Source organism: Cetorhinus maximus, chromosome 12 (genome assembly GCF_964194155.1).
Source record: "Cetorhinus maximus chromosome 12, sCetMax3.hap1.1, whole genome shotgun sequence".
In the NCBI taxonomy this organism is placed as follows: domain Eukaryota; kingdom Metazoa; phylum Chordata; class Chondrichthyes; order Lamniformes; family Cetorhinidae; genus Cetorhinus; species Cetorhinus maximus.
The window spans coordinates 64370068-64388964 of NC_135890.1; the positions used below are offsets into that span (position 1 = coordinate 64370068).

Here is an 18897-nt window from a genome sequence, read left to right on the forward strand (position 1 = left end):
AGCAAGTGATAGAGCTTAAAGATTCCACAACCAACGGATCAGATCTGAGCTCTGCAGTCCTGCCACATCCAGTTGTGAATGATGGTGGACAATTAAACAACTCGCTGGAGGAGGAGGCTTCACAAATATCCCCATCCTCAACGATGGGGGAGCCCAGCATGTCAGTACAAAAGATAAGGCTGAATCACTTGCCACAATCTTCAGCCAGAAGTGCCGAGTGGATGGTACATCTCGGCCTCCTTCAGAGGCCCCTAGCATCGCAGCTGCCAGTCTTGAGCCGATTTGATTCACTCCACATGATATCAAGAAATGGCAGAAGGCACTGGATACTACAAAGGCTATGGTACCTGACAATATTCCGGCAATAGCACTGAAGACTTGTGCTCCAGAAAGTGCCGCGCCCCTGGCCAAGCTGTTCCAGTACAGCGACAACATTGGCATCTATCTGGCTATGTGGATAATTGCCCAGGTACGTCCTGTGCACAGAAAGCAGGACAAATCCAACCTAATCAATTACAGCCCCATCAGTCTACTCTCGATCATCAGTAAAGTGATGGAAGGGGTCATCAACAGTGCTATCACGCGGCTCTTGCTAAGCAATAACCTGCTCACTGACACTCAGTTTGGGCTCTGCCAGGGCCACTTAGCTCCTGATCTCATTACAGCCTTGGCTCAAACATGGACAAAGAGCTGAACTCCAGAGGTGAGGTGAGAGTGACTGCCCTTGACATCAAGGCCGCATTTGACCAATTGTGGCATCAAGGTGCCCTAGCAAAATGGGAATCGGGGGGAAAACTCTCCGCTGGTTGGAATCATACCTAGCACAAAGGAAGATGGTTGTAGTTATTGGAGGTCAATCATCTCAGCTCCAGGACATCACTGCAGGAGTTCCTCAGGGTAGTGTCTGAGGCCCAACCATCTTCAGCTGCTTCATCAATGACCTTCCCTCCATCATAAGGTCAGAGATAGGGATGTTCGCTGATGATTGCACAATGTTCAGTACCATTCACGAATCCTCAGATACTGAAGCAGTCCATGTCCAAATGCAGCAAGATCTGGACAATATTGAGTCTTAGGCTGACAATTGGCAAGTAGCATTTGCACCACACAAGTGGCAATGACCATCTCCAACACGAAAGAATCCAACCAATCTTCAATGGTATTACCATCACTGAGTCCCCCACTATCCACATCCTGGGGGTTACCATTGACCAGAAACTGAACTGGACTAGCCATATAAATACTGTGGCTACAAGAGCAGGTCCGAGTCTAGGAATACTGAGGCAAGTAACTCACTTCCTGACTCCCCAAAACCTGTCCACCATCTACAAGGCACAAGTCAGGAGTGTGGTGGAACTTAAAAACAAAAAGCTGAAAGCTACTGCGGATGCTGGAAATCCAAAACAAAAACAGAATTACCTGGAAAAACTCAGCAGGTCTGGCAGCATCGGTGGAGAAGAAATCAGTTAACGTTTCGAGCCTTTACGACCCTTCGGCAGAACAGTTCTGCCGAAGGGTCGTGAAGGCTCGAAACGTTAACTGATTTCTTCTCCACCGATGCTGCCAGACCTGTTGAGTTTTTCCAGGTAATTCTGTTTTTGTGTGGTGGAACTTGCCTGGATGAGTGCAGCTGTAACAGCACTTGACACCATCCAGAACAAAGCAGCTGCTTGATCACCACCCCGTCCACCACCTTAAACATCCACTCCCTCCACCATCAACACACAGTGTGATTGTTATGGGAGATAGGGACAGTGTTCTTGGAGAAGGAAAAAATGACAAAGAAATAGGACCATATGGATTTGGAAAAAGAAGATACATAGTTTAGGCATTATAAAAGAAGGGGATATAAATGGAAAATGTTTGGCGATACAGGAGGGTTTCAACTGGGCTATATAATAGTGAGACAAAGATACAGGAATAGTGTTAAGAACTCAAAGGCTGAGCTGGGAGGCAACACAGACTCGGATCATAATCTTGTGAAAATGGAAACAGTTTTCAAGTGAAGATCATCCCAGGTGGAGTGTGCAGAAAACAGTGGAACCTAGAGAGACTGAAAGAACTAAATGAAGAATTTGTAAAACAAAGTACTTGCTCGAAAAGATAAAGATACCATCAACACGAATGATCAATGGGAACAGATTAAAGAATCTGTCAAAGAAGAAGATGCAAATACCATGGGGTCTTTAAGAGGGAAAAGGATCAAGAAACTATGGGTTCAGACTGCAATGTTGCAAAAGATAGAAGAACAGAGAAAATGGAAGAATATTAATATTGAAGAAGGCAAGCTGAAATACAGACACTTGAATAACAAGTTAAGAGGAACAAAAAAGGCACGAGAGTAATGGTTAAAACAGCAGTGTGATATACTTGAAGAAGTGGATCAACTGGGAAGGGTAGACCTTATGTACGCAAAAGCAAAGGAGATTAGTGACAATTAGCGTAAAGGTCTGAAAACAACAGCTTAGAGAGGAAGTATTTTATTAACAAACCCTGATGAAATAAGAAAAAGATGGATAGAGCATATTGGAAGAACTACAAGAAGGCAGGTCACCACCACCTTCTCAAGGGCAGTTAGGGATGGGCAAAAAATGCTGGCCTAGCCCACATCCCATAAATGAACTAAAAAAAATTGAGCTAGAAGATAAGAGTAATGTTGATATTGATTTCATTGGGCCAGAAATTCTAGAGAGAGGTAAGAGCAGTAATAAATCAGATGAAAAACTGGAAAAGCAGCTAGAATAGAATAGAATGCATGGAATTGTTAAAGAGATGGGGAAGAACTTGGCATCAGTGTTTGCTAAGCTGTGCAAAGATGTTTACTTATTGGGAGAATGGCCAGAGGACTTCATACAAACAACAATGATCACTCTAAGAAAGGAGTCAAAGGCATGCTGATTTTCTGACTTTTGTAGAATTAGTCTGATTGCCCATGCATTGAAGGTTGTGTTGAGAATTGTAACAAAGAGTGGGTGGAAAGGTGCAGAATTACATTGGAGATGACCAGTTTGGATTCCAGGGAGGAAGAGGGTTGAGAAGCAATTGGCATTATAAGATTAGTGAGCAAAGGCAGTTTAGAGTTTGGACGAGAAGTATATGTTTGTTTTGTAGATTTTGAAAAAGCATTGATTGGGTTGACTGGATTAAATTCTTGACAGTGCTGAAAGACATTGGAGTTGACTGGAGAGTTAGATGACTCATAAGAGATCTGTACATGGGACAAACAGTAACAGTGAGAGTAGCCAATGGGGAGTCAGAACCATGTGTAATTCGAAAGAAGTTCGACAAGGACGGTACTTATCACCAGTCCTCTTCAATGTTTATACAGAACAATGATCAAAGAAACATCTGAAGACACATTATGTGGCGTTAAGTTTGGGGGATGAATGATAACATCAGTTAGATTTGCAGTTGACAAAGCACTTGCAGCAAGAACAGAAGAAGGATTACAAGAACTAGTACACGGACTGGCAACAGCAGGCTTGAACTGGAATGAAAGTGGACATCAACAAAACCAAATTGATGTACATTTCAAAATCACCAAGAAATATTTATATATTCATAGAAGGAAGAGAATGAGAACAGGTGCAAGAATTCACGTATTTAGGAATTATAATAGCTTCAGGTGGAAGATGCAACAAAGAAATAAGAACAAGGACAGCAAGGGGAAAGAGCATATTTGGTAAGGAGAGACAGTTGCTCACCAGAAACCTGAATAAATAACTCAAAAAGCAACTTGTGCAGATGATCTTGATTTGGAGTGCTGTTTTGTACAGATCTGAGACTTGGATCTGACAGAAAGAGGAGACCAACTTGCTAAATAGCTTTGAAATGTGGGTTTGGAGAAGAATGGAAAGGATCTGCTGGACAGAAAAAATAACAAACGATGAAGTGCTGTGCAGAGTAAATGAACAAAGACATTTGTTGAAGGTGTTTAGGAAAAGGCAGAGAGACTGGGTAGGGCACATTTTAAGAGAAAAAGCTTGTAAGAGACATTATGGAGGGAAAATTTCAAGGAAGGAGAGGGAGGAAGAGAATATCAATGCTAGATGGCTTGAAAATTGAAGGAAGTTATTGGCAAATGAAAAGAGAGACATGGAAAAGACTATGAGCCAAGGACCTGTGGTCAGGCAGAGCACACATGATGATCATGATGATGGTGATGAGAATATTACCAGTAATGTGATCATACCTTTCTTGCTTTTCAACTCTGACCAAATGGATTCTGTCCTTGCCCCTCTCAAGGACATTCTCCCTTACCAACACTACCCTTTCCTGATCATTCCTGCTACCCCAGGTACCGTTTATTCTTCCATATCTTTTTTTGAACACTTTGTATCCTTGAATATTAAGGCCAGGATTTCACACTGGTTGGGGCAGGCTCGGCGGGAGCGGGCGGGGGCAGTCGCAGAGCTGACCGCCACCCGTGATCAGCTCCGCACCGTGATTTCATGCGGGTGGGCCAATTAAGGCCCACCCAGTGTGGACCGCGAGTGGTAGAGCGCTACCTGTGTGGGCGGGGTGAGGAGGGAGATTCGGGTGCAGCTGCCTCAGGGAGATTGAAGCACTTTTTAAAAAAATCATTCAACACATTAAAAGTTTAATGAAACATGTCCCCTCATGTGACTGTGCCACATGATATGGGACATGTTTTTAATGTCAAAAGAAAGTTTTTATTTAATTTGTAATAGTTTTAGGAAACCTCATCCCACTGGTGGATGAGATTTCCTAAAAATGTAAAGGCTGCTTGGCCTTTTTGCCTGGCCACCAACTGGACGAGCAGCATAAATTTGAAGTTAATTAGTTCGTTAATGTCCTTAATAGGCCTTTCAATTATCGATGGGTGTGCAGCCGACTCCGGCGCACTCCCGCCGAACGAATATCACGAGACAGCGCGATGACGTCGGGCATGCGTCCCGACGTCATCACGCGTCATATCACATTCCCCGCTGCCGAATGTAAAATTCTGCCCTAAGCGTCTGGTCCTTGCCATTTTTAAGCACTGTTTCCAATGTTGCCATTATATCATGTTCCCATGGCTATTTGTGTTTGTAGCTCATCAACCTTACTGACCATATTTTGTGCATTTCCATACATATATTCAGGTGGTGGGGTAGGAATGTGACAGTGATGGGACAGGGTTGTGATGGTGAGAGGTTGGGGATGTGCTGGGGTTGGGGTGTGACGATGATGATGATGATAATGATGATGGAATGTGATGTTGATTGGGACCTTACATTGTCCTATTTGATTTCAGTGTTGTCTCTGTGGCTAAAATCCATAAAGGTGAATATTGCTGAGATCTGGAGACTGCGCGGTGGGAGGCTGCTGGACCAACAATCGACTTTTACTACCCAACTATTGGAGCTGATGTGGAACAGGATTGAGAGCCCTGTGAGCAAACCCTTGACTTTGTCCATGGGGTAGGATCAAGAGAGGATGGGGACCAATGTTTCCTCTCAGCTGTGTAGGCATGTGGCAACCCGAAAGTTCCTTTGCAACCTGTGCACAAGTAGACCCCTTTAAGTTACCATGCAAAAAAATTTAAAGGGCCCACACACTTGAACAAATCACCCGCTCAATCCAATAGAAAAAAATTAGAGGGCACATTGATAGGGAGGGAGTGAGGGGTGGAGAGGAGAACAAAGATGCGTGAGGAGAGAGAGAGACAGGACAGGGAGCGAGGTTGGGAAGGGAGAGGGATGAAGGATGGGATGGAACAGATCTGGGAGAGGGACAGGACAAGACAGGGATTGAACAAGGAAGAAGAAAGTTGGGATGGGACAACAACAACAAATTATATTAATGGAGCATCTTTAACGTAATAAAACGTCCCAAGACATTTCACGGGAGCATTATAAAACAAAATACCACACTCAGCCATATAAGGAGATGTGAGGCCAGATGCCAAAAGCTTGGCCAAAGAGGTAATTTTGAGGGACTACTTAATGATGGAACATGAGGTAGAGCGGCAGAGAGGTGTTGGGAGGGAATTCCAGAGCTTAGAGCCCAGGCAACTGAAGACTTGGCCACCAATGGTGGAGCGATTAATGTCGGGGATGCTCAAGAGGCCAGAATTAGATGGTGCAGATATCTCAGAGGGTCATGGGGCTGGGGGTGAGAGAGAAGGGACAAGGCCATGGAGAGATTTGAAAACAAGGATGAAAATTTTTAAATCAAGGCGTTGCTTGACCGGGAGCTAAAGTAGGACAGACGATAGGTGAACGGACTTGGTGCAAGTTAGGACATAGGCAGCAGAGTTTTGGATGACCTCAAGTTTCTGAAGAGTAGAATGTGGAGATCAGCCAGAATGTTTTAGAATAGTCAAGCCTAGAGGTAACAAAGGCAAGGATGAGGTTTCAGCAGCAGATGAGCTAGAGCAGGGGTGAAGTCAGGCGATATCACATAGGTGGAAGTAGGCACGGTTAAGAACGGTGTGCTTAGGCCTTAGACAATTGACAGGGAAAGGGATGGAGTGGGTGGCTGGGGAGGTGGAGTAGGTGGCTGGGGAGGTGGAGTGGGTGGCTGGGGAGGTGGAGTGGGTGGCTGGGGAGGTGGAGTGGGTGGCTGGGGAGGTGGAGTGGGTGGCTGGGGAGGTGGAGTGGGTGGCTGGAGAGGTGGAGTGGGTGGCTGGAGAGGTGGAGTGGGTGGCTGGAGAGGTGGAGTGGGTGGCTGGAGAGGTGGAGTGGGTGGCTGGAGAGGTGGAGTGGGTGGCTGGAGAGGTGGAGTGGGTGGCTGGAGAGGTGGAGTGGGTGGCTGGAGAGGTGGAGTGGGTGGCTGGAGAGGTGGAGTGGGTGGCTGGAGAGGTGGAGTGGGTGGCTGGAGAGGTGGAGTGGGTGGCTGGGGAGGTGGAGTGGGTGGCTGGGGAGGTGGAGTGGGTGGCTGGAGAGGTGGAGTGGGTGGCTGGAGAGGTGGAGTGGGTGGCTGGAGAGGTGGAGTGGGTGGCTGGAGAGGTGGAGTGGGTGGCTGGAGAGGTGGAGTGGGTGGCTGGAGAGGTGGAGTGGGTGGCTGGAGAGGTGGAGTGGGTGGCTGGAGAGGTGGAGTGGGTGGCTGGAGAGGTGGAGTGGGTGGCTGGAGAGGTGGAGTGGGTGGCTGGGGAGGTGGAGTGGGTGGCTGGGGAGGTGGAGTGGGTGGCTGGGGAGGTGGAGTGGGTGGCTGGGGAGGTGGAGTGGGTGGCTGGGGAGGTGGAGTGGGTGGCTGGGGAGGTGGAGTGGGTGGCTGGGGAGGTGGAGTGGGTGGCTGGGGAGGTGGAGTGGGTGGCTGGGGAGGTGGAGTGGGTGGCTGGGGAGGTGGAGTGGGTGGCTGGGGAGGTGGAGTGGGTGGCTGGGGAGGTGGAGTGGGTGGCTGGGGAGGTGGAGTGGGTGGCTGGGGAGGTGGAGTGGGTGGCTGGGGAGGTGGAGTGGGTGGCCTGGGGAGGTGGAGTGGGTGGCCAGGGGGATGGAGTGGGTGGCAGGAACTGAAAAAAATTGAATGGCTCTGGAATGGGTCAGAAGGTGTGGGAAGGAAAAACAGGACTAGTCTGGGAATCAGATGCTACGAGGGATGGAATAGGGATGGGGACTTGGGCAGGAGATGTAAGGGATGTGTTGGAGATGGGTGTGGGGGTGGGGGAGGGGGAACCTGAACTCTCATGAAGCTGGAGGTGTCCAAATAGAAGGTGGAGGATTCCCATCACTAGCAATTGAAGTGCCGGACTTGTCTGGACTGACTTCTCTTGTACTCAGCTCTTGGACCTGATTTCGATTCTAGTGAATAAAGACTTCTCCATCTGATGCTTGTAACTTTAAGCATTCATCACCATTCTAATCACCTTTCCAAAGTATTCAGTTGCATTACCATCATCAAATTCCCCACCAGCAACATCCTGGCAGTCATCATTGACTAGGAACATAACTGGAGCAGCCGTATGAATACTTTGCCTACAAGAACCAGTCAGAGACTGTGGACAGTAACTCACCTCCTGACTCCCCCAAAACCTGCCACCATCTACGAGGCTCAAGAGAGTGATAGAATACTCTCTCCATTTGTAGACAAAAATCAAGGCTGACACTCTAATGCAGTACTGAGTGAATGCTGCACTGTTGGTTTGTTTCTTGGATGACGTGTTGAACCAAGGTGCTGTCATACTGGGCATAAATGATTCCAGGGCACTGGGGAAAAATTTAATGCCCTCCCTTGTGGCGAGTTTGGTGGTGGGGGGCATTTAATCAGACGGGAGGGTGGTGGGTACGGACCCCACCACCTTCCTGTCTCCATTCCGAGTAAGTCCTTGACTGCATGGCCTTCTTGTTCTACTGCCAATTGCGACCTTTAAGTGGCCAATTAATGCTCACTTAAGGACCTCATCCCGTTGCCGACGATATTAACCCAGTGGCAATTGGGGGCTTGCAATGCCGGGAACACAACAAGCAAATCCGTGCTGGGGGCGTGGTCCCTTGTCCAAGGCCACTCAATGCCTGATTGAGGGAACCGACATCAGGAAGGGGGAACTCACTGAGTGCCACCATCCCTGCCCTTGCTGCCGAACCCCCTCCCTAAATCCCATACCACCATCACTGACCTGTGGGCTGAGATCCAGCGACAATACTACCCACATGGGTGGGTGTCATACTGGCAGCGGCCACCGCCTTCCTGGTGACGCTTCAGTTCAATAGAGCTGCCAACCTCTGATTGGCCAGCAGCTCTTGGTGGGTGAGGCTTCTGGCTACAGGATCCTTGATCCTGAGGTAAGCCTATTGCTGTCCAGTTAAGTGTCAGGCATTTAATATGGCAGGTCTTCCCTAAAAGAAGTGACGCGGAGCTGGTGAGCCGGTGGGCAGGATCCCTGCTGCCTCAATTTAATCCAGTCCACTGTTTTGAAGATGTGCATGGAAGTTCTCACTGGTATCCTAGCCAATATTTACCCCTCAATCAACATTACAAAAGCAAATTATCTGCTTATTGTCACATTGCTGCTTGTGGGAGCTTGCTGTGCGCAAATTGGCTGCCGGGCTTCCTATATTACAATTCTTCACAGTACTTCATTGGCTTTAAAGCACTTTGGGACATACTGAGGTCATGAAGGTGGCTATATAATGCAAGCCTTTATTTGAAAGGACAAACACAACACATGGTTGGGAATGCCCCTTTCCCATCCAAGTCGCAAATAATCCTGACTTGGAACCATCTTACTGTTCCTTCACTGTCACTAGATCAAAGTCCTGAAACTCCCTTCTAAACAGCAGGGTGGGTGTGTCTAATGAAGTGATTCAAGAAGGCAGCTCACTGTCGCCTACTAAAGGCTAGCTAGGGATGGGCAATAAATCCTGACCTTGATATCCCATGAATGAATAAAGAAAACGTTGTCCTGTGTGAAGAAAGATTTTGTAGCCTTTTTTTAAAGTTGATTCTTGGGATGTAGGTGTTGGTGCTGGCAAGACCAACATTTGTTGCCCGTTGAGATTGAGAAGATGATGATAAGCCTTCTTGAACTGCTGCAGACCATGGAGAAGATACTGCCACAGTGCTGCTGTTTATTCTTTGTGCTGGCTTTGATACAACTGAGTGGGATTCGAACCACATAAAGAAAATAAGAATTTGCATAGTCCTTTCATAACCTCATAATCTTAAAATGAGTGCTAGGCCAATCAGCAGTGAAATCAGAGCGCATTTTATCACTCAAAGGAGTGGCGAAATCTAGAATTCTCTTCCCCCAAAAGACTGTGGACACTGGGAAACAACTGGAGCTTTCATGACAGTGACCAATACATTTTTATTGGGTAAGGCTGTCAAAGGATTGGAAACTAAGGCAGCTTAGTGAAGATACAGATCAGCCATGATTTAATTAAATGACAGATTGATCAGGCATGGGGAGCTGGAAGGTCTGTTCCTGTTCCCCATTTCGTTATGATGCTCTGTATCGAACCCAGTGCTGTACCTGTCCTGGGAGTGTTTGGGGACTGTAGAGGGAGTTTTACTCTATATCTAACCCCATGCTGTACCTGTCCTGGGAGAGTTTGATGGGGACAGTGGAGAGGGAGCTTTACTCTGTATCGAAACCTGTGCTGTGCCTGTCCTGGGAATGTTTGATGGGGACTGTGTAAAAGGAGCATTACTCTGTATCTAACCCCGTGCTGTACCTGTCCTGGGAGTGTTTATGGGGACAGTGTAGAGGGAGCCATGCAGTACCTGTCTTCTAAGAGCCCCCAGTTTTGAGTTACTTGGGCTAGTTATTGGTCCCAGGCTGCTGCGCTGGATTAGGTAAGCCTCCCTTAGACTCAAGAGCTTTGGACTTTCTCAGAATGTTTGAATTCACACTGGGCTGTGCAGAGAGCTGCTGAATAACGTGGCGTTAGAGCGTGTTTTGTTTTGTGACCGACAGCCTGTGATGTTTTTGTTTCCGGCAGGTGGAGGGCGTGCTGGTGTCTGTTCACTGTTCCTTCCGCCTGCTCTTGGACATTTACAAACTGGAGTGCAGCCACTTTGAGGATGTAGAGCTGCCTCTCTATTTGTCCTTATTCCACCGTCTCAAGACCCTCACGTGGCAGGTGAAAGCCAAATATTTGCTACTCTCCTCTCTTGTCTCCTGCTTTGGAGCAAAGAAGGTTTGTATCCAATTGCTTGCTCGGGCTTTTATAGAGTCATGAAACATCCCCAACCCGTGTGTTACATCCCCAACCCCATGAGCCTTTTCTTCTGATGTGTCCAGTAATTTCTTCCTGTTTCCAATGATTGTCATAGAGTCATAAAGTCATTGTATCCACGACTTCCACACCACCCACCACCCTTTGCCTAATTAGAGACGGTGTTTCAATCATCAATCATTGTTCCCCCTCCACCGCTAAGCTGGGATTTCCATCCCCAGTCAATGCATCTCCCACCCCAGAGCTGGGGTCCCATCCCTAGTCATTGTCCCATCTTGTACCTGTTAAAGCTGCAGTTTCTGTTCCTGATCATTGGCCCATCCCCCAGCTTCCCCCAGCAGGATTGGGGCTGGTTTCAGTAATTCCACTCACACAGTCTAATCTGCTGACAGTGTTGTGCCTTATTCTCAGCCACAGAGAATGGCCCTAGAGGGCTGTCTTTAGGGGGGGAAGAGGGACCTGGGATTTGGGAGTTGTTTGTCCAGTCTGATCCTTTTTCTGACAGAGTTTTGCTCCCAGGTGTTGGATGATCATGAAGAGCTTGCCAAACATTTGTTCAACTGCCTTTCGACAAAGCACCTGTGCTCACCAGCCTCGGACCTCTACAGGACAATACTGCAGCAGTACAGGTTGGAATGCACCTTGACCCAGGGAGCCCTATCTGAACAAGAGCTGGCAGAGAGCTGGGCCCAGCAGTGGCTGGAGATACTGGCTAAGGCGTTATCCTCCAACCTCCCATTATTTCAGCAGAACACAGCCAATTACCTCCTAGTACAGACACTGAGGATCTTCCCAGCATCCTTCCACATACTGTCCAGGGCATTTGATACTGGCTGCCCTGGGCATCAGCTTGGCTGGATCACCCTATTAAGTGCTCAGCAGATCATTTCTGGGTCCCTGCCCATGGACACTGACACACTGAAAAAGTTGAGGGCCTCCCTGCATTGCCTGGATGACCATGTCCGCCTCCGTGCTCTCTCTCTGCTATGCATCAGCCCTAAAACCAACCAAGCTTTGAGCCCAAGGGCCCTGAGTCTCCTGAAAGAGTTCTTACCTCTCAACTTGAATTGCAATTCCTCTTCATTCAGACACTTGCTTCAGGCCAGTGTGAAAAAAGCCCTGCTGAGGATCAGAGACAGCTGTCTTCTGCACCTTCGTGAACAGAGAAGATCACACAACAACAAGAAGACAGGGGAAGGTGTCCGAGGACCAGCGGCCATTGTAACCGAGGGTATTGGTAAGTCACACTTGTTGTTACTCATTGTCAGCATAACTTTTCAGTAGAGCAGTGTTTTTTTTATTCATTCATGGGATGTGGGCATCGCTGGCTAGGCCAGCATTTATTGCCCATCCCTGTTTGCCCTTGTTCAGAGGGCATTTTAAGAGTCACGTGTAGGCCAGACCAGGTAAGGACAGCAGATTTTTATTAAATTCAAATTCCACCGTCTGCCATGGTGGGATTCAAACCTGGGACCCAGAGCATTACCTCTGGTCTCTGGAATACCAATCCAGCGACAATACCACTATGCCACCGCCTCCCGTGTCAGGGATTTCCACCCGGACAACATGAACTACAACAATAACAACGTGTATTTATATAGCGCCTTTAATGGAATAAAACGGGCCAAGACACTTCACAGGAGCTTTATCAAACTAAGTTTGACACTAACCCATATAAGGAGATATTAGAGCAGTTGGCCAAAAGCTTGGGCAAAGAGCTAGGGTTTAAGGGAAGAGAGAAGAGACATGGAGCGGAGAGGTTTAGAAAGGGATTCCAGAGCTTTGGGGACTTGGGAGTTGATTAAAATCAGAAATGCTCAAGAGGCCGGAAGGCGTAGTTATCTCAGAGAGTTGTGGGATTGGAGGAGATTCCAGAGATAGGAAGGGGCAAAGCCAAAGAGGGATTTGAAAACGAGGATGAGAGTTCTAAAAATCAAGCTGTTGCTTGACCTGGAGCCAATGCAGGTCAATGAGCATAGGGGTGAGATAGGGAATAGGACTTGGTGTTAGTTAAGACAGAGGCAACAGAGTTTCTAATGACCTCAAGTTAATGGAAGGTAGATCAGCCAGGAGTGTGTTGGAATAGTCAAGTCTAGAGGGAATAAAGGCAAATGAGGATTTCAGCAGCAGGTGAGCTGAGACAGGTGGATTCGGAAGACGTTACAGAGGTGGAAATAGTGTCTTGGTCTTCATGTCTTGGTGATGTCAAAGATGTGATCAGAAGCTCATCTCAGTTTGAAATATGTCAACTAAGGTTGCGAGTGGTCTGATTCAGCTTCATACAGTTACCAGGGAGATGGATGGAGATGGTGGTTAGGAAATGGAGTTTGGACCTGGGACTGAAAACAATCTTCCCAATGTTTAATTGGAGGAAATTTCTGTTCATGCAGTAAAGGATGTTGGATAAGCAGTCTGATGGTTTAGCAACAGGGGAGGAGTCGAAGGAGGTGGTGGCGAGGTAGAGCTGGGTATTGTTAGCGTACATGTGAAAACGAACACTGTGCTTTCGGATGATATCGCTGAGGGACAGCATATTGATGAGAAATAGGAGGGGGCCAAGGGTAGATCCTTTGGGGACACTAGAGGTACTGGTGCTGGAGCAAGAAGAGAAGCCATTGCAAGTGATACTCTGGCTATGATTAGATAGATAAGAATGGAACCAGGTGAGAGCAGTCCCACGCAGCTGGACAGCAGCGGAGTGCTGCAGAGGAGGATGGTATGGTCAACCATGCATCATGGAGGAGAGAGGTTTAGGAAAACAGCTTGCAGTAGTGAAAAGAAGCCGGGGGTTTTCTTTGCATTTCAAGCTGATCCTGGAGGGAGCAGCTTTAGAAGATGAGAGCAGGACATGATAGTGCTTTATACGGTCTAGCCAGATCTGACGGTGGATTGCTAAACCAGCTGTCCATCATATACATCCAAGCCTGCGTCCCTTAATGGAGCAGAAATGAGGGCCATACATAAGTACATTAGAATGAGAAATAGGAGGGGTAGACCAAATGACCACACATGCCTGCACCATTGTTCGAGAACATCATGGCTGATCTTTTACCTCAATGCAACTTTCCCGCCTGCTCTCCATATCCCTTGATTCCCTAAGAGATCAAAAACCTGCCTATTCCAGCCTTGGATATATTCACCAACTGAGCATCCACAACCCTCTGGGGGTAGAGAACTCCAAAGATTCACAACCCCCAGAATAAAGACATTTTTCCTCAGCTCAGTCCTATATAATTGTCCACTTATCCTGAGACTATGCCCCTGTGTTCTAGATTCTCTAGCCAGCGGAAACAACATCTCAGTAGGCACCATGTCAAGCCCTTTCAAAATCCAGGATTAATCCCATGAGGAGGTCCTCCTATCTTCCCACTTGGCACTGGGTGGCCAAAGATCAGGAGCATGGAACTGAAGTGCAACCAGAAATTGAGTAGTTGCTCCTTCAGGTAATGGGAGAGCAGCAGCAGCCTCACACACTCTGTATAAACATGAAAGATGGACTCCTAGGTTACATAAATTTGAGGTGGCCCTGGAGTCTGTAAATTGGCTTAACCATCTATGACACAGGCCTGCTGTGTGTAAAACCCTCCGCGCTAAATCCCTGATGGACAAAGGGAGGACTCCTGCATAGAGAAACCCCCCACCAGGGACTGATACCTCCTGACAGCAGGACAGAACGGAGAGCCAGATCTCGTCAACCTCCTCTGTAAGAAGTGCAAGAAAGACTCCAATGCAGATAACAATGCGATGCATTCCCCTCCTGGAGCGAAGGGGCATAGTCAAGGACCTGTTAAACATAATCAAACACTCTGCAGTGGCATACAGAAAAGTCAGATCTGGGTGACGAAATGCATCCAGAATACCTACTGGGTCCCAAACAGGTATTCGTGACCCACTTTATTGAATGCTTTCTACTGATCCAGGAAAAGGAAGAAGACTGACAGACCAGACCCTGGGAATGTTGAAGCAGAACCTGGACCAGATGGATGTTGTTGTGGATTGTCTGGCCCGGAACCATGCAGGGCTGGTCAGGGTGGATCATGTGAGCCAGCAAAATGCAAAGGCGAGCAGACATGGCCCTGACAAAGATCTTGTTGACCATGCTGAGGAGGGAGATTTAGTGCTGATTCTTAAGCAGAGATCACCCCTCTGGATGATAAGTTGCCAGTACACGGACCCTATCCGTGTGCGGAATAGAACCAACACTGCCCACACCAGACAGTGGTTCGAGCATGGCATTGGCTACATGGAAGCCGTTGGAATGCAAGACACATAACCTGAGAAATGTAAAAGTGGTCAATTCTGGACCTTCCTCCTCTAGGCTTCACAAAAGGGAAAGTGCTGGAGTCAGGATGGAGATTTCGCCAGATTTCCACTAAGTTGCAGCACCTGGCCAGGTCCCTCACCTCAAAAGAGCATCTTTTCACTCAGGACAGCCAGAATTGGCCAGGCACAGTCCTCCAGGTTTCATTAATGGGATTCAAGAAAGAAAATTTCACCCAGGCAGCTCCAGCTGTCCAGGGCAGGACAATGAGGGAGGAGGGTTTATTAGGGTGTGTGACCTAGACGATTTTCAGGAACACACACACACCAACCCTCACAATCTTCCTGCCTCCATCTTCTTTCCTCACCCCACTTACAATAACAGTCATGAAGAAAAGAGTGCACCAAGCACCCACCCCTTGATTTAAGTGTTATTCTTTCTCTCCCATGCTCTCTCTCATACCCTCAGCCTCAGGCAGCAGGATCAGCATTAACATTGCCTGTCCTCACCATCCAGCAATGACTGGTTTACTCCAGAAAGCTGGATGGTGAAGGATGATACTGGAACCTAAATCTTCTTTACGTACTTTTATACTTATTCACTCAGTTACACGTTACATGCATGCACATCCTAACTAACTACAACTTTAGTCAGTGACTATTGAGAGGGACTCGGATGAATGCCCAGATAATGCCATCACTAAAGGAAGTGGGGATGGATATAGTGGAAGGGTTTGCCATAATTTTCCAACCTTCCACAGATACAGGGATGTGCCAGAGAATTGGAGAGTGACAGACACGACACCCTTATTGAAGAAAGGGTGAGTAAAGTTTTTGAAGCAATCAGGGAGAAAAAATCAACAGGCACCTTGGAGAGACTTGAGTCAATTAAGGAGAGCCAGCATGGGTTTGTAACAGACAGATCATGTTTGACTAATTAATTAAATTATTTGATGAAGCAACAGAGAAGGTTGATGAAGGAAATGGAACAGATGTTGTGTGTATTGATTTTAAAAAAGCATTTGACAAAGTACCACATAAAAGGCCGGTTAACAACATTGTTCGCCATGGAAAAGGAGGGCCAGTGTACAAGATTATGAGGGGCATGGACAGGGTGGATAGGGAGCAGCTGTTCCCCTTAGTTGAAGGGTCAGTCACAAGGGGGCGTAAGTTCAAGATGAGGGGCAGGAGGTTTAGGGGGGATGTGAGGAAAAACTTTTTTACCCAGAGGGTGGTGAAGGTTTGGAATGCACTGCCTGGGAGGGTGGTGGAGGCGGGTTGCCTCACATCCTTTAAAAAGTACCTGGCTGAGCACTTGGCACGTCATAACATTCAAGGCTATGGGCCAAGTGCTGGTAAATGGGATTAGGTAGGTCGGTCAGGTGTTTCTCATGTGTCAGTGCAGACTCGATGGGCCGAAGGGCCTCTTCTGCACTGTGATTCAGTGATTCAGTGTCAGTTTGGATAAAAATTGGCTTAAGGACAGGAAACAGTGCGTCGTGGTAAATGGCTATTTTTCAAACTTGAGGATGGGAGACATTAGTGTTTCCCAAGGGTCAGTGCAAGGGCCACTGCTTTTTTGAGATACATAAATGACTTCAATATTGGAAAACAGAGTAAAACTTCAAAATTTGCTGATGATACCAGACTTGGAGAATGGCAAACAGAGAGGATGATACCATACGTCTACAACAGGACATAGATAGGTGAACAGAATGGGCAGACAAGTGAATGATGGAATTTAATTCAGAGAAGAGTGAAGTGATGCCTTTTGGCAGAAGTGATAAGAAGAGGCAATATAGACTTCATGGCACAGTTCTAAAGAGTTTGCAGGGACAGGAGGACTTGGGAGTGCATGTGCATCAATCTGAGAAGGTGGCAAGATATATTGAAAGAGTAGCTAACAAAGCATGTGGGATCTTGTGCTTGATAAATAGAGGTATTGAGTACAAAAGCAGGAAATTTATGCTGAACTGTTATAAAGCTCTGCTTCGGCCACAACTAGAGTATTATGTCCAATCCTGGTCGCCACACTTTAAGAAGGATGCGAAGGCTCTTGGGAGGGTGCAGAGGAGATTTACCAGAATGGTTCCAGGGATAGGGGGATTTTAGCTACAAGGCTAGGTTGGAGAAGCTGGGTTTGTTCTACTTGGAGCGAAGGTGATTGAGGGAAGATTTAATAGAATGTACAGAATTATGACAGCGTTAGATGAGGTGGACAATGGAGGCTGTGGCGCAGTGGTATTGCCACTGGACTGGTAATCCAGAGACCCAGGGTAATGCTCTAGGGATCCGGGTTCGAATACCACTATGGCAGGTAGTGGAATTTGAATTCAATACAAATCTGGAATCAAACAAAAAGAGTTGAACTCCAGAGGTGAGGTGAGAGTGACTGCCCTTAACATCAAGGCAACATTTGACCAAGTGTGGCATCAAGGAGCTGTAGCAAAGCTGGAGTCAATGGGAATCAGGGGGTAAACTCTCTGCTGGATAGAGCGATACCTGGCACAAAAGAAGACCATCTTGTTGGACGTCAATCATCTCAGTTCTAGGACATCACTGCAGCAGTTGTTCAGGGTAGTATACTAGGCCCAACCATCTTCAGCTGCTTCATCAATGACCTTCCTTCCATCATAAGGTCAGAAATGGGGAAGTTCGTTGATCATTGCACAATGTTCAGCACCATTCATGACTCCTCAGATACTGAAGCAGTCCATGTCCAAATGCTGCAAGACCTGGTCAATATCCAGGTCTGGGCTGACAAGTGGCAAGTAACGTTTATGCCACACAAGTGCCAGGCAATGACCATCTCCAACAAGAGAGAATCTAACCATTGCCCCTTGACATTCAGTGGCATTACCATCACTGAATCCCCCACTTTCAAAATCCTGGGGGTTACCATTGACCAAAAACTGAACTGGACTAGCCATATAAATACTGTGACTACAAGAGCAGGTCCGAGGCTAGAAATCCTGCGGCGATTAACTCACCTCCTGACTCCCCAAAGCCTGTCTAACATCGCAAGGCACAAGTCAGGAGTGTGATGGAATGCTCTCCACTTGCCTGGATGAGTGCAGCTCCAACAACACTCAGGAAGCTTGACACCATCCAGGACAAAGCAGCCCACTTGATTGGCACCCCTTCCACAAGCATTCACTCCCTCCACCACCAACCCACATTAGCAACAGCGTGTACCATCTACAAGACGCACTGCAGGAATTCACCAAGGCTCCTTAGGCAGCACCTTCCAAACCCACGACCACTACCATCTAGAAGGTCAAGTTGCAGCAGATAGATGGGAACACCAGCACCTGGAAGTTCCCCTCCAAGCCACTCACCATCCTGACTTGGAAATATATCGCCGTTCCTTCACTGTCGCTGGGTCAAAATCCTGGAACTCCCTTCATAACAGCAATGTGGGTGTATCTACATCACATGTACTGCAGCGGTTCAAGAAGGCAACTCACCATCACCTTCTCAAGGGCAAATTAGGGATGGGCAATAAATGCTGGCCTAGCCAGGATGCCCACATGCTGTAAATGAATAACAGAAAAAAAAATTGCTTTTTATACAAATACTAGGATGCACAGATATAAAGTTTTGGTCAAGAGATGCAGGGGGAATATCAGGAAGAACCTTTTTGACGCAGAGTGGTAATGACCTGGAGCTTGTGCACGAGGCTGGTTTCAAGGGAATGACTGGATTGCTCCTTGGAGAGCTGGCACAGGCTTGATGGGCCAAATAGCCTCATATGAACACGCGAATTAGGAGCGGGGGAAGGCCTTTCGGCCCCTTGAGCCTGCTCTGCTATTCAATAAGGTCATGCCTGATCTGATTTGGGCCTCAACTCCACATTCTGCCTACCCCCAATAACCTTTGACTCCCTTGTTAGTCAAGAATTTATCACCCTCAGCCTTAAAAATATTCAATGACCTTGCCTCCAGTGGTCTCTGACAAAGAGAGTTCCAAAATTCATGACCCTCTGAGAGCAAAGGTTTCTTCTCATTTCAGTCCT

The 18897-nt window shown here is 47.3% G+C and overlaps 1 protein-coding gene across 1 annotated transcript in view; it reads left to right on the top strand.

The window, feature by feature from the left end:
• The window catches only part of LOC144687161 (tRNA (32-2'-O)-methyltransferase regulator THADA), a 173443-nt gene that overhangs the window by 19835 nt on the left and 134711 nt on the right, over window positions 1–18897 (top strand). The window contains exons 5-6 of the mRNA XM_078552901.1: window positions 10386–10583; window positions 11142–11859. Coding sequence (XP_078409027.1) covers window positions 10386–10583; window positions 11142–11859 — 916 coding nt within the window. The remainder of the gene's footprint in view (window positions 1–10385; window positions 10584–11141; window positions 11860–18897) is intronic.